The following is a 26,390-nucleotide window of genomic DNA, read 5'->3' as shown; positions in this document are numbered from 1 at the left end:
CAGAAATCCCATTTCACACCATCTCACCTATTACAATTCATCGGTGCAGATTTAAACACAGTCTCAGCAAAAGCTTTTCTCCCAAGAGACCGTGCGCAGACACTCGTTCTCCTGGCACAATCTCTCCGGATTCAAACGCAGGTCACAGCTCATCGGTGCCTCACCCTCCTCGGTCACATGGCCTCTATAGTTCACGTCACTCCTATGGCCAGACTGGCCATGCGACTAATGCAATGGTCTCTCAAAACACAATGGATTCAAGCCATTCAGCCACTGTCCTCTCAAATTCATATAACTCAGGAACTGCGTTCTTCCCTCCTCTGGTGGACATCAATGAACAACTTACTCAAAGGTCTACCTTTCCAGCAACCGATTTCGCAAGTAACACTAACTACAGATGCATCCACCTTGGGCTGGGGTGCACACATAGGTCATCTGCAGACTCAAGGGACGTGGACAAAGCTCGAACCCACTTTTCAGATAAACTTTCTAGAGCTTCGAGCTATACGTTATGCGCTGCATGCGTTCAAGGACTGCCTTTCACACAAGACTGTTCTCATACAAACAGACAACACAGTAGCCATGTGGTACATCAACAAGCAAGGGGGGACGGGCTCATATCTCCTTTGCCAAGAAGCAGCACAGATTTGGGACTGGGCCCTGGCACATTCAATACTCTTATGGGCCACTTATCTAGCCGATTGCCCCGCCTCCACCGACGGACAGCCAACCCTCGACGCTCCAGCGACAGCCGCCCTATCAAGGCAGCCCGCGCTGGGATTTAAAGGGCCCGCGCTGCTCCAAGCCTTCCTCTTCGTTCCGGCGGCAGACAGGAGAGTGGGCCTGCGCGTTCGGCGCCGAGGACCCACCGGGGTAAGGCCTTGCTGTTGCGCTCCTGCCCCGAACGGGTCCCCTTCGCCGACCACGAGGCTTAGCCGGCCTGCCGATCTTACCTCGCTCCGGGCGCCGTCCTCATCTGCTCCGGGCCGATTGCCCCGCCTCCACCGACGGACAACCAACCCTCGACGCTCCAGCGACAGCCGCCCTATCAAGGCAGCCCGCGCTGGGATTTAAAGGGCCCGCGCTGTTCCAAGCCTTCCTCTTCGTTCCGGCGGCAGACAGGAGAGTGGGCCTGCGCGTTCGGCGCCGAGGACCCACCGGGGTAAGGCCTTGCTGTTGCGCTCCTGCCCCGAACGGGTCCCCTTCGCCGACCACGAGGCTTAGCCGGCCTGCCGATCTTACCTCGCTCCGGGCGCCGTCCTCATCCGCTCCGGGCCGATTGCCCCGCCTCCACCGACGGACAGCCAACCCTCGACGCTCCAGCGACAGCTGCCCTATCAAGGCAGCCCGCGCTGGGATTTAAAGGGCCCGCGCTGCTCCAAGCCTCCTCTTCGTTCCGGCGGCAGACAGGAGAGTGGGCCTGCGCGTTCGGCGCCGAGGACCCACCGGGGTAAGGCCTTGCTGTTGCGCTCCTGCCCCGAACGGGTCCCCTTCGCCGACCACGAGGCTTAGCCGGCCTGCCGATCTTACCTCGCTCCGGGCGCCGTCCTCATCCGCTCCGGGCCGATTGCCCCACCTCCACCGACGGACAGCCAACCCTCGACGCTCCAGCGACAGCCGCCCTATCAAGGCAGCCCGCGCTGGGATTTAAAAGTCCCTTCCGTCCAGGCGTCACGCGCCGAAGGAGCGCGACAAAAGGGCCTGCCCCTTTGAGCGCCCCTTCGAGCAGCCCTGACGAACGGCACAAAACATTGACTTCAGTCCCCCACTCCTCAACACGCCGTCGTCCACCCTGTCAACTAACCCGCGAGATCTACATCAAGCACAGCCCCCGCTGCATCACTGCCCAGCTGTGGACAAAGGGCTAAGTAAGAAAGAAAGAAGGACTTAGAAAGAAGACACTATTGCTAGGGTAAGAGTACGTTCAGTCTTGGCTCTGCCCTTCACGCTGTGCTCCGACCACTTATTTCAGTACTGTGATTTTGCACTCCCTTCTATTGTTTTTCTGCCATCTAATGTACACAACTCAACTACTGTTCTTTATTGCTAAATACGTTTTCAAGTACCTCCCGTCCCCCTTCTGTCATCTTGCTCAAAAGGTCGCGCCTGATCTTATCCGACCAGGTCCCCCTCACCCCCCTCTACCCATTCACAAATCTACACCCCCGCTTCTGCCCTGTCCACTTCATGATAGCTTAAAACAACCTATTCACTACTCACTAACCTCCCCCCCTAACTCTTTCTATCTCCATTCACACACCACCCACCAACACCTCACATTACAACATGCATCAGCACCAGATCACCATACTCAAATATAACAAACGCAGACCCAACACCCCCCTATACCCACGACACCAGTCACATATAAGAACAATCCTCCCCACTATGATCTCCCCCCCCCTTACCCAAATCATCGGCCTCACTGCTCTATCCCTCGTCCTACTTAATGTCCAATCTCTAAACAAAAAGATACCTCTCCTCTGCAACCTTCTCACCGACCAAGACCCAGACATCTGTGCTATAACAGAGACCTGGCTAAAGGAATCTGACACTGTTCTCTTAAACCAATTTCCTTCCGAAACTTACGACATTTTCTCCATCCCTAGGCCGAAAAGGAAAGGAGGTGGTTTACTTTTAATCATAAAGAAAAAATTTAACATGATTCTCCACACTATCCCGCCCCCGCCAAAAATTGAAATAGGCCTATTCAAATCCCCTTTTTTACAATTATGCCTTATTTATGCCCCTCCAGGTATCCTACATAACAACCCTTCAACCCTCATTGAATACATTGCAACAAATATCTCCATCAACACTCCAGCAATCATACTTGGTGATTTTAACCTGCATGTAGACAGCACCCCCCGCACCCCTCCATGTGATGCCATTCTTGATTCATTAAATGCTTTAGGCTACAAGCAATCCATCCATTTACCTACTCACAAGGCGGGTCATACCCTTGACCTCCTCTTTACAAATGCCCTCATACAAACTGACTCACCCTCTCATACTCCTATCCCCTGGTCTGATCATCACCTCATCAATACCACTCTCTCCATCAAGACACCTACCATCCATGACAACACAAATAAAGCCATACACTTTAGAAAAAACTGTACCAGAGATGACCTCATCTCGGCTGTCGCTAATAACCTTGAACACCTTGAACTCACCAATGCAGACACTGCACTTGCCTCCTGGTACGACATCACCAATAATATAGCCAATACAACCTGTCCCCTACAAACTAAACTTATCTGTCCACAAAGTAATAAGAGTAAGAAACCTTGGTACTCCCAAGAGTTAAAAAACCTCAAACACCACCTTCGGAAATCTGAAAAGATATGGCGCAAGGACCCTTCACACATACATCTGGCACAATTTAAATCCTCCCTACACCTATACAGTGACAAACTTAACACGACAAAACGAGACTTCTACGCCATCAAAATACACCAATTCCAATACAACCCCAAAGTTCTTTATGCCTACGTTAACTCACTTACCAAGACGGCTACTCCTGACATCCCTGATGAACTAGCTAAATCCAAATGCAAAGAATTAGCCACTTTTTTCCAAACCAAAATAGATAAGTTAATATCAAAGTTCCCCTCTTCTGCTATTCCCATCAACCTCGTCGAACCTGATCTCATCCATACAATGACTAGCAAAAATACCACAGTGCTATCCTCTCTAGACTGCACCTCAACATTAGAAATTGAAACCTTTATCAAAAAAGCCAAACCTTCCACGCATCCATCTGACACCATACCCACAAAACATCTCCTCACAATACCCAATATTATTGCTAAACCTTTAACAAACATTATCAACCTATCCATTAACTCTGGACAGGTACCGCTCCCCCTGAAACAGGCTATTGTCAAACCGATCCTCAAGAAACCCAAACTAGACCCTTCTGATCTAGCCAATTATCGCCCCATTTCTAACCTTCCATTCATCGCTAAACTCCTTGAAAAAACTGTCAACAAGCAACTGACAGAATACCTTGAAGACAATCACATTCTTGCCCCCGCACAATTTGGCTTTCGTAAATCTCACAGCACGGAGACTCTATTACTTTCACTGACTGACCACATTATTAAAGGATTTGAGAAAGGACAATCATACATACTTGCCTTCCTTGACATCTCATCCGCATTTGACACCGTCAGCCATCCCATCCTTCTACAGCGCCTAACTGAAATAGGCATTACAGGTGTTGCCCACAACTGGTTCAAATCCTACCTCAGCAACAGAGACTACAAAATTCAGCTAGGCAATCACGTATCCAATGCCATCCCCCTTAATCAAGGTGTCCCTCAGGGATCATCCCTCTCCTCTACCCTCTTCAATATTTACATCCTTCCCCTCTGCTACTTCCTTTCTAGCCTAAATCTCCCCCATTACATATACGCTGATGATGTTCAGCTGCTCATACCCATCACTGACTCCCTTTCGAAAACCATGGATTTCTGGAATGATACCCTCCAATCCATAAACAATCTCCTCTCTTCCATCCACCTAGCCCTTAACACAACTAAAACTGAAATTATGCTCATCTCACCCCCCAACCACTCGATCCTCCCCCCTCTATCACAGTTCAAATTTGCCCAACAAGTCCGTGATCTGGGAATCATCCTCGACGGGCACTTTACCCTGAAGAAATTTATCAATAATATACTTAAAGATGGTTTCCTTAAACTCCATACACTAAAAAAACTTAAACCCTTACTGCATGCCCCTGATTTCCGGACAGTGCTTCAAACCACTATCTTTGCCAAAACAGACTACTGCAACTCCCTGCTCCTCGGCCTTCCTAACAACGCCATTCATCCCATTCAAATTCTGCAAAACACAACAGCCCGAATCTTGACCAACCTACGCAAACATGACCATATTACACCTGTTCTAAAAGACCTACATTGGCTCCCAATAGCATCCCGTATACAATATAAGGCGCTCTCTCTCATCCACAAGGCTTTATACAATCCTGAAATGAACTGGTTCAATGAATCCTTCCGCTTACACCAGTCCAATAAGCCTACCAGACATGCACATCTCGCAACCATGCCTATCCCCTCTCCCAAACTCCACAAACTTACCTCCACAAGAGCCCGTGCACTATCCATCGCCGGGCCGACCCTTTGGAACACAATGCCAGTTGAACTACGGCAAGAGGAATGCCTGAAATCCTTCAAGCGGAAGCTTAAGACCTGGCTATTTGCCAAAGCATACACCTAATCTCCACTCTGCCTTTCCACAGCCCCCCTTTCGGTACCCCGCTTTTGCCCCATCCTTCTTCTTTCCGCCCCCTTCTCCCCTTTTCTCCCCCCTCTGCTCTCCACTCCCCCCTCCCCCCCTAATATTCCTAAATCCCTTTTCTCTCAGTTCTCTCAACATTGTACATATGTATATAATTGCAATTCTTGTTTAATATTTAATGCAATTTATCCCATGTTCTCTTACCCCTTTATTCCCTTGTTCACATGTTTTATCTGTTCCATGTAAAGTGCCTTGCATGGCGTATATTTGCGTTACACTGTGAACCGATGTGATATCCTGGATGAATGTCGGTATATAAAAATTTTAAATAAATAAATAAATAAATAGTAGCCGATCGCCTCAGTCGTCAGTTCCAACCACACGATTGGTCCTTGGATCCAGCGATAGCAACCAGGCTCTTTCAACGTTGGGGTCAACCAACAATAGATCTCTTTGCATCACATCTGAACTACAAAGTGAACAATTATTGCTCCCTGTTCAAGCAGGAAAACAGCTTGCCCACGGACGCCTTTGCTCGCCATTGGAACTCAGGCCTGCTATACGCGTATCCTCCGATACTGCTCATAACCAAGACACTAGTAAAACTACAACAGGACATGGGGTCCATGATACTCATAGCCCCGTATTGGCCTTGACAAGTATGGTTTCCCATACTTCTAGACCTCTCAGTTAGGGATCCCATTCATCTGGGGGTAGCTCCCACTCTCATAACTCAGGATCAGGGTCGATTCCGCCATCCCAACCTCCAATCCCTTGCCCTGACAGCGTGGATGTTGAAAGCTTAATTTTACAACCACTCAATCTTTCAACCCATATCTCTCAAGTGCTTATAGCTTCACGTAAGCCCTCCACACGAAAGAACTACTCTTCCAAATGGAAAAGATTTACCTTGTGGTGCAAGCAAAACAGAACTGATCCTTTCACTTGCTCCACTTCTTCTCTACTAGATTATATATACTATCTTTCAGAATCTGGTCTCCAGACTTCATCTGTAAGAGTACACTTAAGTGCAATCTCTGCCTACCACAACAAAATAGGAGATGCACCTATCTCTACACAACCTCTCGTCAGTAAATTTACGAGAGGTTTAACTCAACTTAAACCACCAGTTCGACCCCTGATCACACAATGGGACCTGAACGTCGTATTAACCAGACTCATGCGTTCTGCATTCGAACCCATAGATACCTGTGATCTTAAATTTCTCACATGGAAGTCTTATCTTCCTCATAGCCATTACATCAGCTAGAAGGATTAGTGAGTTACAAGCACTTGTCACATACGATCCTTATACAAAGTTTCTACATGACAGTGTGGTACTCCGTACGCATCCAAAATTCCTTCCCAAGGTAGTTACGGAATTCCACTTGAATCAATCCATTGTTTTACCCACATTCTTTCCAAGGCCTCATTTTCACCAAGGAGAACGGGCTTTACATACTTTAGACTGTGTAAGCGTACATTATCCTTCTACTTAAACTGCACTGCAGTCCACAGGAAATCCAATCAACTTTTTGTCTCTTATGACCCAAACAAACCAGGTAATGCAGTGGGTAAATATACTCTGTCCAACTGGCTAGCAGATTGCATACAGTTTTGCTATGAAAAAGCAGGCCTTCCTCTCCAAGGGCGAGTAAAAGCACATTCAGTACGAGCAATGTCAACTTCAGTAGCACACCTTCGTTCTGTGCCAATTCTTGACATCTGTAAAGCAGCAACATGGAGTTCTCTTCATACCTTTGCAGCACATTACTGTTTGGACAAAGAAGGTCAACAAGATTCCGCCTATGGACAATCTGTCTTAAAGAACCTGTTTCCAGCTTAAACCCAATTCCTTCTACATCCATCCTGCTGTGATCTTCGGCTGACTCATTTCCATCAACAACATTGCAATGTTGCTTCATTACGAAATGACTCAGCCTCTAGCTTGCTACTCACCCATATGTGAGGACTATCATCCTGCTTGTCCTGGGATAAAGCAAAATTGCTTACCTTGTAATAGGTGTTATCCCAGGGCAGCAGGATATAGTCCTCACGAAACCCACCCGCCACCCCGCGGAGTTGGGTCCGATACGTTTTATTATTTTATTTTTGGCTAACGCTAATTGCTACAAAACAGACTGAAGGGAGACCCCTGTGGCAGAGAATATCATGGCATGCTGGGCATGCTCAATAGGCACTCTGGGTGCCAGTCAAAAGTTTATGAAACTTTGACAGACGTTTTTCCGTATAGGGCTCCATTACCGATGTCACCCATATGTGAGGACTATATCCTGCTGTCCTGGGATAACACCTATTACAAGGTAAGCAATTTTGCTTTGTAGCCCATTCCTGGGCCAACATTTTATACGGGTTTTTTTCCCATCCGGGAATTTTTAGATCCACCGGGCTTGGTGGCTCGGATGTCTCTCTTCCGTTTTTCCTTTTAAATAGAGACATCCTGTTCAGTGACGCCAAATGTTGGGAATGAGAGAGTAAGGTACTCTGACACAATATCTATGACATCATTTATTAATGTGACATCATGGTAATATACGTTATTTACAGAAAGTTATTTGCATACCACATGATTGCATATGCCATCCAGCCCCCTTCGTGTCATCAGCCTTGTATCGAGGCGTCGTCAGGTCAGCAAAGGCGAGAAGGGGGTTTTCAGTGTCCAGCACTCTATACGTCTATAGAGGCAATATCTCCTACTCCCGCCGGACACTGGAAAGTCCTGCTCTTTTATACTGTGCCGTAAACAAGTGTGCATGCGAGAGAGAAATGATTGATCACTATCCCCCCATATTATGTATCAACAGTTGCTACCACCCAGTCGGACTCATCCTGTCCCTGGCATGTAGGCGGTTGATCAGACCGCCGTATTCCTGACAGGGAGCCAGAAAGTTGAGCTGCACAACCTGTTTAACAAGAATATGTTTATCCTACAGTCCTAAACACTAAACTTCCCGACACACCTATATACCAAGCCATGGCCAACATATAGGGCGAGAATAAGACAAGTTTGAAAAACAATACTAGTCATCACCCTGCCATCTCCCACACCAGCTTCCTTTCATTAAGACAGGAGTTCTACCCTGCAACATGCCACTGCATGGTGCTGCTCTTCTTGCTGGCGGGGGTTGGGAACCCCACCAGCACGTTTCTCCATGGTGCCGCGGTGTAGGATAGATCCTTCTCTTGCTGGCAGGGGTTGGAAATCTGCCAGTGCATTCTCTGGCCTACATGCTGATGCATGGCATGGGCCGCACATAATGTAAATTTTAATGCAATAGGCTGGCTGTATGAAACATAGTAATGGGCTGGATTTAGCCCGCATGCTTAGTTTGCCTATCTCTGGCTTATATTCACTTCATTGAGGTCTCTGCTCTGAATAAATTGACTGTAATTTGGAACAGGTATAAGTCTGGGCAACCACTCTTTTGCTAGCATAACTCCCACTGGAAAAAATAGGAGCTAAAACTGGATTTTATTTTCATTCCTTCTGTGGAAAATATTGGAAGTCAGCCAGTAATACAATCTTTCCTTTTACTCTATTTGGTGCCATTTGGAATAGATTTGGCACAGAAGTAGCAGTAAAAAGCTGACAAGTCTTTTGTGGAGCTGTTTCTCCCCAATTTTGTGCAGTACCTCAATTGCTGCAGCATGTCACTCCACTTGTCTGTTGAAAATCAGCATTGACGATCCCTGCCTACTGTGGAAGCATTTTACCATGCTATCATACAACATCTCCACCTTTCCCCATTCATACTCCTTTTTCATTGCTGCAGGCCTGGTCTGCTGGACATTGGCCCTTTGGAGAGGCTGCTGCATATTCTAGGCATTCAGGGAAAATTAGAAGCAAGAAGAAAGATACCCAGTCATAAAAGTTGAAATGACAAAGAAGCCAATAATGCAAGTCAGATTTCTCAGAAGTGTAAACATACAGTGTAAGGCAGAGACAAACATGACACACTAGTTGAGGATCACAGAAACAATATGTGACTTTTCATTGTATGAACAGAGGACTGTGACCAAATGACAAAAGGAAACAATACCACAGTATGTACATACAGATATAAGAGGGGACAATATGTGAAAGCTGAACCAGAATACACACAGCCATTACAGGAGAATATCAGCTTGCTAGACAGCCATCAAATAAAGACTCTTGGACACATACACGGCCACACCACCCTCCGTGATGGATAGTGACACATATGTACATAAAAATCCTCACAAGGTGGATTATTTCAAGCAGCCACAACTTCTCTGCCAGGCTATTATACTCCCTAGGGTTTTTCTTGAGTCACTGGGGATCTCTTGCCCCTTTCATTTGTATAATCTGATATCATTTTGGAAGGGTGCTTTCTTCAATTGCCAAACTAGAAACCAGCATTTCAGTCCTGAAACATTCAACAAAAGATGATGCGCTTTATTGAATTATCAACTGCCAAAGTGTTAGTCTAGAAAATATTATTTCTTAAGCAGCGTACATTGGATCCATCAATAATGTGTGCAGATTCTACCTTCTCACATTCAAAAAGAGAAGATGAGACATGCTAGACTTAGGAATTTGGTGCTTAGCTCAAACATATATTGAATTAATTTTGTAACTTTTCGGTATTAGTATAATTAGTTGAAAGGGAGAGAAATGCAGATGTGCTTTAGAAACTGTTTTTCCTATGTTAAGCATTTTTATTATCATTAATACAGGCCTGTCAACTGTAGAACAGTAAAGAAATTAGCATTGCTTTCCTGGAAAGCTGAAAGTATTTGTAGCCTCTGTTCCGATCTGGATACAGGCACAGGGGTTCACTGTGAATGTCATCAACCATATCAGTACCCATGCCTATCTGATCCTTCCTGCATTGAGGGAGGGGCGGGGGATAAATCACTTTTTTGAGGCCCTTAAGTTTTTCTCTCTCTTCTGTTGATAAGCAGGTTGAATTAGCCATTGGGTACCAGGGTTGCCCTTAACTCCATCAAGTGCCAGGCACCTCGACAGCGCCATAAGCACAGTTGGGTGCCATGGACGTCATCCAGTACTGTGGACATTTTTTTATATCATCTGATGCCATGGAAGCCATTGGTGCTGTTGTCCACAAAATCGTGCACCATGATCATCGAATGCCTGGGTTGCCATCATGTGCCATGATCAACATCAAGCGCCATGATCGCTGAAACACACCATGGATGCCACTGTGTGCCATGGATGACATCATGTGCCAGGTGTGCTGATGGGTGCCGGGAACTCCTTCCATGTTGTGGAGCACCATGAGTGCTTTCGCTTTCAAGCATGTAAGCATTGCAGGACACTGAAGAGTGCTTGCAAGCGACAGAGGGTGACAGAGGGGTGATGAAGTCGATGCTGCTGCCGCCATAGAGCATCATCGGGACAGTGGAGCACTGAAAGCGGGGTTGCCACTAGCAGGGGATCATCTATGCCTCTGACTTCCATGGATGCCGCTGAGGTGCTACTATCATTGCCAGCAATGTGGCATTCCTGGGTACTATGGGCGGTGGTCAGGGCCGATGCTTCCACGAGGCAAGCTAAATTTTCTTGCAGGACCCATCCCAGAGATTGGAATTTCTATCACTCCTGTGGTCTTTAAAATCACGGTCTAGAACATGTAAATGTGAATTGGTTATTTATTCTTTCGGATAATAGAAGGACTAGGGGGCACTCCATGAAGTTAGCATGTAACACATTTAAAACTAATTGGAGAAAATTCTTTTTCACTCAACGCACAATTAAACTCTGGAATTTGTTGCCAGGGGATGTGGTTAGTGCAGTTAGTATAGCTGGGTTTAAAAAAGGATTGGATAAGTTCTTGGAGCGGATATCCATTACCTGCTATTAATCAAGTAGACTTAGAAAATAGCCACTACTGTTACTGGCATCTGTAGCATGGGATCATCTTGGTGTTTGGGTACTTGCCAGGTACTTGTAGCCTGGATTGGCCACTGTTGGAAACAGGATGCTGGGCTTGATGGACCCTTGGTCTGACCCAGTGTGGCAATTTCTTATGTTCTTAGGTTGTTGCCTAGAGGGGACAGAGAAACATAGAAATGACAGCAGAAAAGGACCATAGAAGATCCAGAATGTAAGCCAATAAGGGAAGAGGCTCATAAGGGGTCAGCGAATGAAACTCCAAGGAGGACGACTCAAAACCAACTCAGGAAATATTTCTTCACAGAGAGGGTGGTGAATGCCTGGATTGTCCATTCGGAGGAGGAGGTGAAGACGAAGACAGTGAAAGAATTAAAGGGATAAACACAGTGGAACCCTAAAGTCTAGAGGATGGAAATGAAGAAAAGAATGTATGGACGTAACTTGCTGGTGCAGTGGTTACTACCCTTAACCAATAAACCTTCATACTATTGATGCAACTCCATCATGGCTCTCTGCTTCAATGGCAGGGGAGAAAAGGGGAATTTGATTTGAACAGCTACTAATGAGGGCCCCAACTTTTATGATTTGAGAAATGATTAAGTATAGGGCGTAAACCTGCACAGCACAGTAGATACTACCATAAGCTTGCTGGGCAGAGTAGATTGACCTCTCACCCCGCAGTTGGAGACAGTCTCTGTTCTCAGCTGGGAAGGGCTGAGCTCAGGTAAGTTTGAGATTAAAAAAAAAAAAAGGTCAGACGGTGTAGAGTGGTTTGTAGGACTTCCTCTGGTCTCCATGCTCTGTGAGCTGTTCCGATGTTCATTCCCGTTCCCATGGGGATTAAGGGAACTGGGCAGCCTGGTGAGTTGAGCAGCCCAGGGGGCCTAGGCCCCGCTGTTAGGCTTTTTCCTGTGCGCCACGTGGTAGGCTGTGGTGACATTTTCTCGCGCTTCTGTATGTGTTCAACTGCCCTCTACAGGAACGTCGGTGTGCGCAGGGCGTCTGGCTCTGCGTACAAATTGTGCACTCAGTTTTGGGCGCACTTCCTGTGTGAACATTTTTTAAACACATCGGTGGTGCGCCCAGATTGAGGCGCATTGTTTGTGCATTTGCTTTTTGCGGCACTTACTCTTGGGGCATCTAACTTTTATGCACATAAAATTTGTGCACTTGAAATTTTTCAGCGCAAGCTGGCTGGACGCACATTCTCAGTCAACTGACGAACTAATGGCGCTGATGAACAAGAAACGTAGGCGCCTTTCTCTCTGTTGCCTGTCATTTGGGTATCTCAACCTAGAGTGCCCTCTAACATGTGTCAGCACTGCTTAGAGGTTCAAGGACACTTGTCTTCTCTGATTTTGCTAAGCCTGGTTCTTCCCAGCCTGATGATGGTCTTGCTAAGGATTTGTCAGGAGGTTCGCCGGACCTTGGAACTCCCTTGACTGGTTCCTCTGCAGGAGATGGCAGATCAGTGGGCCCCACTTCAGTACCTTCTGGTTTTGGCCTGGATCCTTCTGCCTTTTCTTGGGTAGAGTTTTTTTTTTTTGAAGGATTGCAATCCTTTCTTAAGGTGCAGTCCTCAGCTTCAACCAATCCTGTCAGGTCAGATCCTCAGCCGGGTGTCTCTCCCGCTTCCAGTCCTGTGTTTAAGTGCCGAAGCACACCTCTGTTAACTGCTGGTATTCCCGACAGGAACCCGGATGGCACTGATGACTAGGCAGATCCTGACTCCCTGGAAAATGGGGAAATTCCTCCGGGAGTGGAACTGTATTGGACAATGTTGCAGTTCTTTCATAGAGATGAACTGCCGGCCCTGATTTCCCAGGCCATGAAGATGCTGGGAGTACTGGGGCAGATTCCATGTCTGAGCCAAAGAAGAATCCCACTTTGGTTTCTTTGCATAAAACCTCTTGTTTTTTCCCTGTTATGGAAACCATTCAAGAATTAATTGATCTTGAATGGGACACTCTAGAGGCAAATTTCAATGGGGGTCGGATATTGGAAGGCCTTTACCCTCTGGATCGAGCGGTGCGAGAGTGTTTGCGTTTTCCGAAATTGGATGTGCTGGTCTATGCCCTCTCTAAGAGGGCGACTGTTCCCGTGGAGGGAGGAGTGGCCTTGAAGGATGTGCATGATAGGAGAATTAAGGCCATTCTCAAACAAGCATTTGAAACAGTAGCAATGACATTGTAGATAGCTTCCTGTTGTGCCTGGTGGTTCGCTCTTGCCTGTGTTCTCTCTCAGGAGGTTGATGATTCTGGGGTGAACTCCAGAGCAGTTATGGAACTCACTGCCACCTTTTTAGCAGATGTGGGCTGCGATTTGGTCTGAACCTCAGCTAGGGGAGTGGTTTTGATGATATCAGCTAGACATCAATTATGGCTGTGTAATTGGTCAGTCAATGTGACCTCCAAAACTAATCTTACGAATTTGCCCTTTAAAGGTTCTCTCTTGTTCAGGAGTGAGTTGTAGAAACTGGCTACTAAGTGGGGTGAATCCCTGGTTCCTTGGTTGCTGGAGGATAAGCAGCAGTTGCAGCGCCCCTTTGGTATGAGGGATCATCTTAGGGGTTCCAAGTGGTTTCGCCCTACAGAGTGTCGACCTTTCAGAGGACTTGGTCTTTAGGCAGATCTCTCTTTCGACTCAGACAACCTAAGAGAGGCGCGGGCATGGATGGCAGATTCTCCTGAGCTTCACAATGAAGGCTTGCTGACCCACCTAGGGGGACATCGCTCTCTCTTCTGTCAGAGGTGGGTCGAAATCACATCGGATCAGTGTATCCTGGAAGTGATACGAGCAAGATATTTGTTGGAATTTTGAGTGTTCTTTGGGACATGTTCATGGTGTCTCCTTGCACTCCCTGGCAGTGGAATCTACCCTGTCAAGGCTCCTCAGTCTGAGGGCTGTGGTTCCAGTGCCTACATCTCAGGAAAGTATGGGGTGATATATCATTAATTTTGTTGTGCCGAAGAAGGAGGGCTCCTTTCGTTCCATCCTGGATCTCAAAGGAGTCAACCGTCATTTGCGGATGACTCATTTTCGTTTGGAAATCTTGTGCTCTGTGATAATGGCTGTGCAGTCAGAGGAATATATGACCTCTCTGGATCTGTCAGAGGCCTACCTCCATATTATCATCCAGTTGGAGCACCAATGTTTTCTGCGTTTCGTGGTGCTGGGGCGCCTTTATCAGTTTTGGGCGATACTTTTTGGTCTAGCCACTTCTTCCAGAACTTTTTCCAAGGTTATGGTGGTGATGGTGGCAGCAGAGTACACCCATATTTGGATGACTGGCTGATTCGAGCCAAGCCTCTGGAAGAGAGCTGTCTGGTGTATAGTAGTGAACTTAGCCAAGAGCAGTCTTCAGCCTTGTCAGTTGTTGGAGTATCTGGGTGTTCGGTTTGACATGAGGCAGAGCAGAATTTTCCTGTTAGAAGCTTGGATTCAGGTGCGATTTTGGTGAACACAATATGCCCAACAGTGTGGTCCTATCTTCAGATAGTCAGTTTGGTGGCATCCCTGGAAGTGGTGCCGTGGGCAAAAGCACATATGCATCCTCTTCAGAGCTCCCTGCTGTCTCGTTGGAACCCATAGTTGCAGGACTATTCAGTTTGGCTCCACTTGCCGATGGAAATCTGCTCTCAGCTGCAGTGGTTGTTGCAGGAGGTTCATCTGAGACAGGGAGTTTCCCTGACGTTGCCGGACTGGTTGATACGACAGATGTGAGTCTCCAGGACTGGGGAGCGCACTGTCGGGAACTAATGGCGCAAGGGTGCTGGAACACAGAAGAGTCTCTCTGGAACTTCAATCGCCTGGAAACCAGGGTGGTCTGGTTGGTGTGCTTGCAGTTCAGCAACAGACCGCAGGGTCAAGCGGTCCTAATAATGTCGGATGGCAGTAGCTTACATCAATCGGCAGGGAGGAACCAAGAGCCAGCAAGTGTCGGTAGAAAGAGGCCAACTTATGAAATGGGTGGAAGGGCATCTCCAGCTGATCTCGGCCTCTCACATTGCAGGAAAAGACAACATAAGAGCAGACTTTCTCAACCGGGAGAGTCTAGATACGGGAGAATAGGTGTTTCTGGACCTTCTAGAGTCTTCTCACATTGCAAAGGCTCCTCATTTCATAGGTTGCAGGAGAGATCCAAAGTCCTTGGGAATCGATGCCCTCCTGCAGGAGTGGCTGGAGAGTGAGCTGCTTTATGCCTTCCCCCCCCATGACCCATGTTGAGCAGAGTGATCTGGAAGATCAAGGGTCATAGGGGGGTGTGCTTCTGGTTGCACCAGATTTGGCCCAGGAGACCATGGTATGCAGCTCTACAAAGGCTCCTGGTAGACCCCCCCCCCCCTTTCCAATCTTCTGGTGCACAGGGATCTGCTGTGGTTGGGGGCCTGTGGCCTGTTCTTCATGAAGATCCAACTCCATTTTGTCTTATGGTATGGCCCTTGAGGGGGCTCACTAGCTGAAGCGTAGATATTCTACTACGGTAATTGCTACCTTGCTGCAAGCGAGAAGTTGTCCACTTCCCTAGCCTACGTGTGTGTTTGGCGAGCGTTTGAAGATTGCTGTGAACATCGAGGGGTTATTCCTTGTTCAGTGAAGATCCCGCTCATTTTGAAATTTTTGCAGGATTGATTGAATAAAGGATTGGTCCTTAATTCCTTGAAAGTACAGGTAGCGGTTCTTGGTTGTTTTCAGGGGGTCAGGTGAATTGTGGACCCTTGTCGGCTCATCCAGATGTGGCCTGTTTCTTGAAAGGAGTAAAATATCTTCATCCTCCCTTGCAGTTACCAATGCCCTTGTGGAGTCTTAATCTGGTTTTGGATTTCTTGGCGGGCCCTACCTTTTGATCAATGTGTAACCTTTCTTGGAAAACTGTGTTTCTTGTGGCAATTTGTTCTGCGCATATCAGCTGCAGGCCTTGTCTTGCTGGGAGCAGTTCCTTCAGTGACTCTGGGGGCGATACAGCTGCATACTGTTGCTTCCTTTTTGCCAAAAGTGGTCTCAGATTTTCACTTGAATCAGTCCATTTCCCTGCTGTCTCTGGCTAGGGGGAGAGATGTGGAGGAATATCACTTGTTGCGGCCCTTGGATGTCAAGAGTCTTATTGTGAGGTATTTTGGAGGTTTCTAAACCTCTCAGGGAGAAGGATTGCCTGTTTGTCCTCCATGGTGGAAGTAAACAGGGCAAGCCAGCTTCGTGGGTTTCGATAGTTCGCTGGATTAAGGAGGTAATCACGGCCGCGTATATGGATGCTGAGCACCCATTGCCTAATCAGGTAAGGGATCATTCCACTAGGGCCCAGGCACTGTCATGGGCGGAAGTTAGTGTTGTCGCCTGTCGACATTTGCCGAGCTGCAATATGGTCCTCCTTGCATACCTTTTCCAGGTATTATCATCTGGATGTGCAGGCCCAGTAGGACGTAGCCTTTGCATGTGTGGTTTTCACTGGACCGCAGGTAGCCTCCCACCCTGTTCAGGAGTAGCTTTTGTACATCCCACTTGTTCTGGATCTACCAGTCTAAATGCTAAGAAATGAGAAATTACTACTTGCTTGATAATTTCCTTTTCTTTAGTATAGGCAGGTGGATCCACCTTCCCACCATTGGCTGCTGGCGGGTTGTGCTATTGTCGTCCTGCATGGCTGCATGTTTCCAGGGGTTACCGGCAAGTGTTAATCCAGTCCCTAGGCTAATGTTAATACATTCTTTGTCTGAGCTCAGTATTTCCTGTTGGCTGAGTGCTGGAATGGTTATCTGTTATTAATTGTTTTGTTAGTCTGTCCACAGCTGGCTTTTGCAGAGAATACTGGCAGGTTGATATCACTACAGGGGTACATATACTGTGATGACAGCTTTGCTCCATCTCCATCTGCTGGAAGAGGTGCATAACCCACTTGTTCTGGATCCACCTGTGTATACTAAAGAAAAGGAAATTATTTGTTAAGTAGTAATTTCTCATTTGGGTCTGTTGGATGTTAATAACTCAGGGTCCAATGTCACAAGCAGGATACTAGACTAAAGAGACCATTGGTCTAAGCCAATTTGGCTACTCTTACGGCATTCTTTTTCCATTCAACATTGCGTAATCATGTGATCCACTTGTATGACTGTTTTCAGAGAATTGTTACAGGTTATCAGCTTTATCTTATCTTATAATTAGCATTGTTGCCTTAGGTATAGAAAGAAATTGTAACTTTTTGGATTTACTATCCATGACCTGGCTCTGATAATGCCAGTGTATGATAAAGAGGAATATTGATCTATTATATCTCTTTCTACTTCTCTTTGACAGTCATGCCCCATTAACCACAATAATATGCTCACCAGTGATTGGAAAGGAAACTTGCATATACAGTAACTTCTTTGTAGAAATTTCCCTGTAATTGAACATGATTGCATGGGCTTTCTTGCTCTTAAGTGCATCTCTCCCAGATCACTAACAGATTTCAGCATTCATAAAGTAGTGTAGATTTTTTAACAAGCATAAAGACTAGACTTGTGATATTTAATTTTGGAAAAGAAAAGATGTTCTTTGCATTGTAGTAAGACATTTTTTCACAAGTATAGCATTACTTGTTTTTGGCTAAACTTGTATGTCTTATTTTCAATATCTGTTGGGAAAGAGTTATTAAATTTATGCAGTGATTGAGTGGGGAATTCATCTGATTTTGTTGTTTAATCAGGGGAAATGGAAGAAGAGATGGAAAATCCAGAAATGGTAGATTTACCAGAAAAATTGAAGCATCAGCTGAGACATCGAGAATTATTCCTTTCCCGACAATTAGAATCATTACCAGCCACACACATCAGGTAACAAGTTCATTAGCATTTAATACCCACTCCATGGCTTTCAAAATACCAGCAGACCCCTTTTTCTCTGACCAATAGTAAAGCTGATATTAATTTAACTGAAGCACCATTTTGTATATGGAGTATATTTAAATTTTTTTTAAATTGTTTAATTGAAGATCTATATTTGATAAAATGTGATTTTTATTTTCTTTCTATTTTTTTCTTTAGAGGCAAATGCAGTGTTACACTTTTAAATGAAACCGAATCACTTAAATCTTACCTGGAACGGGAGGTATGGTCAAATTTTTACACTGCAAAACTGTAATCTGCTGTAAATTAGTGTTCTCTGGTTAGGGCAAAGTCTTTATCCTTCTGTATATTGAGTGTGATGGTTGTCTTCTCTATGGAAAACTCCATTCTTTCATCTGGAGCTTCCAGTACTTATAGGTGACATAGTAGACAACTTTGAAATTATGGCATTTGGGGGTTGCTCTAGCATGAACTAACTAGTAGCAGATTTAAATCAAAATTTAACAAATTTTTGTTTGAGGCAGATAAACATGTAGGCATTTATGCTATGCATTAGCACAAAAAAACCTTTAAAACATGAATCCAGCAGTACAATCCTCCCCACCTTCCCCTCTTCACAAACCCCCTCCCCCCATGCCACTATACACCATATTTAAATTACATTTTTACAAAATATTTGTTCAGTCTGTGTAAAAGTAAATTTTTGAATTTGTTGCCTTAGAATGCGGTGAAGGGTAGTAGAATAGCTGAGTTTAAAAAAGATTCTGTAAATTTCTGGAAGATCGGTCTATAAAATATTAGCTAGATTTACTTCGGTATCTCCACTTCATACCAGGATTGATCAATATAGAATGGACTTTCCAATTAGGATCTGTTGAGTTCTTACAAGTAACTCTCAGATTGGATGCCATCAGAGACAGGATTCAGGGCTTGATGGTCCATTGTTCTGTCTCAGTATGGTATCTCTTATGTTCTCCATTGATTAGCAGGATGAATAGGCCACTTGAGTTAGGTGAAAAGTAATTGATGGTACTGAGAGTGCACAGAGCTACTACCTCACAAATCCCCCTCAGACATTTTTCATCCATTCGTTCATCTACAAGTTTTCATCTCCTCATTTATTTTGTATTTTTACTGTTTTGGAGTATTGAATCTCCTTTTTTATTATCCTGGTCCTCTCACGGGTTTCCCGCCCTTTTTTTTTTTTTATAAGTTTAATTTAGTTTTTCTGCTCTTCCCCATGGCAGAGACAGCTGCTGCTATATTTAACATCTTATTGTTAGTACTGTTTTTGTTGCTCTACTAAAATGTAATAAGAACTAGTTTTAATAATTAGCTGGTTAAAATGCTAATAGTCGTTCTACAATTCCTTCCCTTTCATATCCAAGTTATTTTTCCATGTTTTTTGTAACTTTCTCACATCCAAAATATTGTTATAATATTTGTTAAGTTTCATACTATATTTGTTGTTGTATTGGGAAATGTTCTTTACTTTGGTACTCTCTGTCTTTACTCACATTGTTAATTGTAAACCGGGTTGATGTGATTCCGATCATGAAACTCGGTATAATAAAAATAATAAATAAATAAATAAATAAAATAATATGTATTTAATTGACATGATTATTTTTTTATGTCTATTTTTGTATATTTGATTTCTGTAAACCGCTTTATGTATAATGATTTGGAAGTCAATCAAAAGTAAACTAAATTACTCTAAATGAACAGTAGCCAAATGCTTGGACCATAATGTGACCAGCTGTACTGTGTGGTAGGATGTGTCTCAGGCAGTTAGATGAGAAAATTGAAACTGAGGACATTTCTTTCCTCCATCAAAATTGGACTCAATATCTTCAGTTTCTTTGGTATATAAGAGGGAGGGAGAGAGGCATATCCTCTTTCCTGATTTAGGTAAAATCATCTATTCTCGTATGAGTTCTTCAGAAAGTAGGCAAATGCTTAGTCTGTAAAGGAGGTGAAGAAATATGCACGGAGTGACCCAAGATGATCAGGGCATGCCACCAGCCCTCTGTCTGTTTGGTAGAGAAGTGTGTAGAGATATGGGGAGTGAGTCATCCTCCCAGGAAGCCAGGGCTCATTCTAAGCTGAAGATCCTTCAGCACCAGAAAAATTACCCATTGTCTAGGTCAGTGGTTCCCAATCCTATCCTAGGAACTCCCCAGCCAGTCGGGTTTTCAGGATATCCACAATGAACATGCATGAGAGAAAATTTGCATGTTATGGAGGCAGTGCATGCAAATGTTCTCTCATGCATATTTATTGTGGATATCCTGAAAACCCGACTGGCTGGGGGGTCCCCAGGATAGGGTTGGGAACCACTGGTCCAGGTGGTGGTGTAGCGAGTAGCAATTCATTAACGCCTGAACCATCTTTTGCATCACTCATGTAGGTGGCACCATGGATTCTTAAGTACCACAGAGCTTGACCCCCAGTCCTAGTATTGGAAGCTGATGACTCTTTGGCAGCTGGAGTGAGAGGGGGTTTGGATGAAAACTTAAAAAATAAAACTAAAAAAATAAAAATTCTTCCACATGTTCATGAGAATTTTTTTTTTCAAACCAAAATACTTCTATTATCACCCCAATTTATGGAATCGGCATATCTAATATTGAAGGTTATATCCCAATCTCCACTATTGCTTGTCCAAAAGGTTTTCCCTCTCCACATGGGATTCAATCCATATGTTAATTAGCCTTGTTAAGTTTAGATAGTCAGTCAGTTTTCCCTTTCATTTTATTTATTATTTTTATAAACCGACATTCAATCTCATTCGAGATATCACACCGGTTTACATTCAGGTACTGTAGGTATTTTTCTATCCCCAGAGGGCTTACAATCTAAGTTTGTACCTGAGGCAATGGAGGGTAAAATGACTTGCCCAAGGTCACAAGGAGCGACAGCAGGACTCAAACCCTGGTCTCCTGGTTTATAGTCCACTGCTCTAACCACTAGGCTATTCCTCCTCCCTAGTGACCACAGATAGAGGTCATTAGATATGACCTCTATCTGTGGTCATCAAGAACAGGAGTCCTCTTAGAATGTTTAATGGAAGTGCTTACAATTTCCAGGTTCATTAGATTCCTGGCAGCAGAGGGCTTCATAAGATTCCTCTGACCCCTTGTTGCTGCAACCTAGTAGCATCTTTGTATCCGAACTATCTCAGATTTCAATATATGGCAAAAGAGATCCCTTTCATCCTGCAATAAGAGGCCAAACCCAGGGCAAACATCTTTGATCTTTTAAAGTTTATTAATGCTTGAAGGATATCGTGGTTGTCCCCATCCACAGCTTTCTGCAGAAAACAGATGAGAATGTGATAGAACTCTGTATTGATCTGGCAGTAGCCAGGAAATTGAACTTAAAATATAACCCACAGCCTGGTTTCAATAAAGTACAGTTATACAATCTATAGTTTTGGACCCAGCACTTAAAAAAGCTAAATGTAAGCAAGAAACTCAAATGCATTTCCAGGGAAGGATGCTAAGCTGCTAGATTTAGTGCAAAAGAGTTTTCCAAGGCATGACAGTCAGTTCTTGTATTGCAGTGTACCAGCCTTTTTACTGGGTGCTGTACATGCACACATGCCTGCAAAATTTGCAGGCATGTGTGGATGTGAATCACTCCCAGAAGACGTGAAGGGCAGGTTTTTTTAAAATCAAATGTCACAAATAGAGGACTATGTAAAATATCTAATAAGATCCTACAATGTATTGATACATCATCAAGGATATTGGCAGGTATAATATCTTCAAGACCAGCATGGCTAAGGGACTTCAAACTTGGAGAAGACATCCATGAAAAACTAGCTGATGACCCATGTACTGGAGACAATCTGTTTGGTGCAAAAGTGAAAGAAACAGTAGAACTCATAAAGGACCACTGCTCCATATAGCAGATGCTTCTGTAAGCCACTACAGAGCAGTTCTCTAACTCCAGGAAGCAGCATTGCTTCCCTTTTAGAAGACACTACTATTATCAGAGAAGGAGGTATCAATGGCCCATGCTAAACAACAGTAGCAGTCTCTGAGATTGTGTCCTAGCTCAAACCTTCAACAGGTTTTTGACTGGATAGAAGAAACATATCCAGTTTTCTCCTAAGATGAGCAGGATGGAGCCCTCACAGATGGGTGACATCATCAGATGCAGCCTAGCACACACAACTTTTGCCAAAAGTTTCTAGAACTTTGACTGGCACACTGAACATGCCCAGCATGCCACTATCTGCACATCCACTTGAGGGTCCCTCTTCAGTCTCTTTTTTTCCATGAAGTAGTTGCCTTGCGGTAGTGGAGCTCTGCTCTGAATTATTTTTCAGAACCATTTTTTCCTGGTCATTTTTTTGACGGTCTCGGTGCCTGGTCCCTCTTCTCTGGTTGGTGCTGTCTGGCGTGCAGTAGGTGTTTAAAATTTTTCCCTCGTGCGGTCGATTCCTGACCTCTTGGTGGCTGCTGGTCATCGACTGCTCACTGGCTATTTTTCATGGCGGCGTCTGATTTTCGCCGATGTCCCCAGTGCCCGCGGACTATGTCGCTAACTGATCCACACGAGGTCTGTATCCTCTGCCTGGGGGTGTCCTACGAAGTCCAAGGATGCCATCTGTGTGACCAAATGACCCCCAAAGGCCATCTTGTCCAGCTGGATAAAATAGAAAAGCTTTTTGCCAGAAAGTCTGATCCATCTATTCTAGCATCGGGGATGTTGATACCTAGAGGCCGAGGGGAGCCGTTAGATACACTGTCCCTCGCTGCTCCTCCGGTGGGTACCTCTCATGAGAGAGGAGCCAAAGATAAGCTGTCTCTGGTGTCGTCACATTCAAGGACTTCAGGATCTTCACCTTCCTCGGCTCCGGGGAAAGACTGGGCCGATGACCGAGGGAAGTCCCTGCAAGCATAGTCACCGGTTGCCATTGGCGCACGGCTCCGGAACTGGACCCAGTGTGGCATTGGCTGCTGCTGTGCTGCCACCAAAGCGGCCTCTATCAGACCCGGAAGTCCAAGTTGTTTCCCACCAATTACGGTGCCGGGCACCGAGCCTCCTTGGGGCTTCAAGGAGGCTTTGGTGACACATCCTCCTCCTCCTCCTCCACCATCCTAACAACGGACTTTATCCCAGGTCAAGCAGGATGCTAGTCCTCACATATGGGTGACGTCACTGACGGATCCCTATTCCGGAAAATTTTCTGTCAAAGTTCCTAGAAACTTTTGACTGGCCTTCTGAGCCTACTGAGCATGCCCAGCATGCCATGATCCCTCGAGCCACAGGGGTCTCCCTTCAGTCTTCTTTTTTCCACGAAGCGTTAGCCTCGCGGTTCTAGGAATCCTATGTGGTGAATTTTCACCTGATAAAAAAAACTTGATAGAAACTCGGAAACACTTTCGACACCGTAGGGGTCTCCCTTTTTTTCCCATCGTGGTAAGTCTTTTCAATTTTTTCCGTCGGTTCCAATACCGTCAAACCATGCCTGAAAGTCGTCGACGGCTGTCCGACTCTCATTATGGCTATGGGTTTCAAAACGTGCCCAAATTGCTGCCGCACTATGTCCATTACGGACCCACACTTAGTGTGTACTCTGCCTCGGCGAGGGACATGACGTCTTGACGTGCCCAAGATGCGCCGAGATGACCTGAAAGGCAGAAGACTGCGGATGGAGAAAATGGAGCATTTGTTCCATCTCCAATTAATGACATCGACATCCACACAGACAGACATCCACACAGTCGTCTCTGGCTGGAGCGATCAGAAAGGTCATCCTTAAAAAAACTGAGACCGGATGAAGATCGGCCGTCACCAACCCCTTCAAAGTCTTCGACAAAATCGACGTCGGTCATTGAGAAGGGCATCAAGCACAGACAGAAGCATAGTCATTGGCATCAGAGGCCTCACGATCCCGAAATCGATCCGATAACCGGAACTCCATCGACGGATCCCGAATCAGCGCCGAAGAAACCTCGAAGAGAGGACGCTCCACCGAGGCCTTCCACTCCAAGGTGATCCCCACAGATATTGGTGCCGGGAACAGTACTTCCACAGGGCCCTGCGGAATTACCAGTATCGCCTTCGCTACCTCCTCCCATAGCTGCTCTGGTTTCACCAGCTATGCGGGCGGAACTGGACGGTTACATCCGCCAGGCAGTTAGAGACGTGCTCCTCGATATGCCTCCAATGCCAGCAGCGAGTCCGCCATCAAGGCCAACACCATCGCCGGTACCGGTTCCACTTCCGTCACCGGTGTCCATACTGATGCCATTACAGGCTCCATCGCCGGTTCCACCGATGCCGATACCAGATATATCCCTTTTGCGCCAATTTTAGCAAAATTGGACACTCATCGGTGCCATCCCGGTAAAATCACCAGACATAGCGATGCCAGCACTGAGGGAAGAGGAAATAGTAAAGGAAATACCGATGCCTGAATCACACCCACGTCCATCATTTTCTCCACTGTTTCCGTTGAAGCCACTGGAGAAACCGTAGATGCCAACTGTACCAATTCCATCGACGCCTCCTCGTCCACATTCACCAGACACTTGGGATGATCCCAATACTGATACTTCTTCAGAGGAAGTCCTCTCAGAACCTTCTCCTCCAGAGGAAAGAAGAAAATCCCCTCCAGAGGACCTTTCCTTCTCAAATTTCATCAAGCATATGGCTGATGCCATCCCCTTCCAGCTTGAATCTGAAGAGGACACCAGACAAAAAACTCTGGAAGTGTTACAGTTCGTGGACCCACCTAAAGAAGTGCTAGCAATTCCAGTTCACGAAGTCCTCATTGACTTGCAGCATAGGCTATGGGAGCATCCCTGCACCATACCACCGGTGAACAAAAAGACTGATGCTATATATCTAGTCCAGCACATCCCAGGCTTCCAAAAGATTCAATTACCTCATCAATCAGTAGTAGTTGAGTCAGCTCAAAAGAAATCCAAACGAATAAAGCCCCATTCATCTAATCCTCCTGGAAAGGACAATAGATTCTTGGATACCATAGGCAGAAAAATGTTTCAGGGTTCCATGTTAGTCTCCAGAATTGCGTTCTACCAACTATATATGATGCTATATCAGCGTAATTTATGGAAACAAATTCAAGAACTCTCTGAAACTCTCCCCCAGCAATTCCAAGATTCTTTCACTTCCATCATCCATAAGGGCCTGGAAGCTGGGAAACATGAAGTTCGTGCAGCTTACGATAGTTTCGAGACTGCATCAAGAATGTCAGCCACAGGTATAAGTGCCCGCAGATGGGCCTGGCTCAAGGTCTCCGACCTGAGACCAGACGTACGGGAGAAACTTGCTGATCTCCCTTGTGTAGGGGACAATCTCTTTGGAGATAAAGTAAAAGAGGCAGTTTCTCAGTTAAAGGAGCATTCGGAAACCTTGAGACAGCTTTCCCCTGCGCCTCAGGAGTCTCAACCATCATCACGAAGACTCCCACGGAAAGATTCCAAACGACCATACTACAGGCCCACGACGTTACTATCCACCTCCTGCCCCTGGAAGGTCATCTAGGCCAGCTCAAAGAACACAGACCCGACAACCAAGAGCACGTAGAGCTCAACCCCCTCCGCAAACAGGGTCAACTTCGGGATTTTGAGATCACATCAGGGAACAGAAGCCTGTCTACCAATCCGACCCCAAATTTTCCAGTAGGAGGTCTGATCACTTTCTTCCAACACAATTGGTCACACATCACCACAGACCAATGGGTACTCTCCTTAACATCTCAAGGGTACCATCTGGACTTTCTCACTATACCAAACGATACTCCACCCACCTCGTCCTCGACAGTAAACAACCAATCCACACTCTTACAAGAAGAATTGTCCATCCTTCTGAGAGCCAGGGCCGTGGAACCAGTTCCCTGGCCTCAACAGGGCAGAGGATTCTACTCCCGTTATTTCCTCATTCCAAAGAAAACAGGAGGCCTACGTCCTATTGGACCTCCAGAAACTCAACAAATACCTGAAAAAAGAAAAGTTCAGGATGGTATCATTGGGCACCATGCTACCTCTACTTCAAAAGGAGATTGGCTCTGTTCTCTGGATCTTCAAGACGCTTATGCTCACATTCCAATATTCCCTCCTCAACGCAAGTATCTGCGATTCTTAGTAGGAAGTCAACATTTCCAATACAAGGTGCTACCATTCAGTCTTGCCTCAGCACCTCAAATGTTCACAAAGTGCCTGCCAGTGGCAGCTGCCCACTTGCACAAGGAAGGAGTGCACATGTTTCCTTACCTGGACGATTGGCTCATCAGAAGCCAAACAGGACAAGGAGCTCTCAACTCTCTCAAGCTCACAATAACTCTACTCCATTCGTTGGGATTCCTCATCAACTATCAGAAATCCCATTTCACACCATCTCACCTGTTACAATTCATCGGA

At 45.7% G+C, this 26,390-nt stretch overlaps 1 protein-coding gene across 11 annotated transcripts in view; it reads left to right on the top strand.

The window, feature by feature from the left end:
- MTA1 (metastasis associated 1) overlaps nt 1–26,390 on the top strand; it is an 885,916-nt gene that overhangs the window by 204,450 nt on the left and 655,076 nt on the right. For all 11 annotated transcript variants that reach the window (XM_029598824.1, XM_029598817.1, XM_029598815.1 and 8 more), the window contains 2 exons: nt 17,850–17,976; nt 18,187–18,250. In XM_029598824.1, the coding sequence (XP_029454684.1) occupies nt 17,855–17,976; nt 18,187–18,250 (186 nt within the window). In that variant the 5' untranslated portion in view covers nt 17,850–17,854. The remainder of the gene's footprint in view (nt 1–17,849; nt 17,977–18,186; nt 18,251–26,390) is intronic.

The sequence above is a fragment of the Rhinatrema bivittatum genome, chromosome 4 (genome assembly GCF_901001135.1).
Source record: "Rhinatrema bivittatum chromosome 4, aRhiBiv1.1, whole genome shotgun sequence".
Lineage (NCBI taxonomy): Eukaryota > Metazoa > Chordata > Amphibia > Gymnophiona > Rhinatrematidae > Rhinatrema > Rhinatrema bivittatum.
Note: the sequence above shows the minus strand (reverse complement) of the source record. Positions and strands in the feature narration are given on the sequence as shown.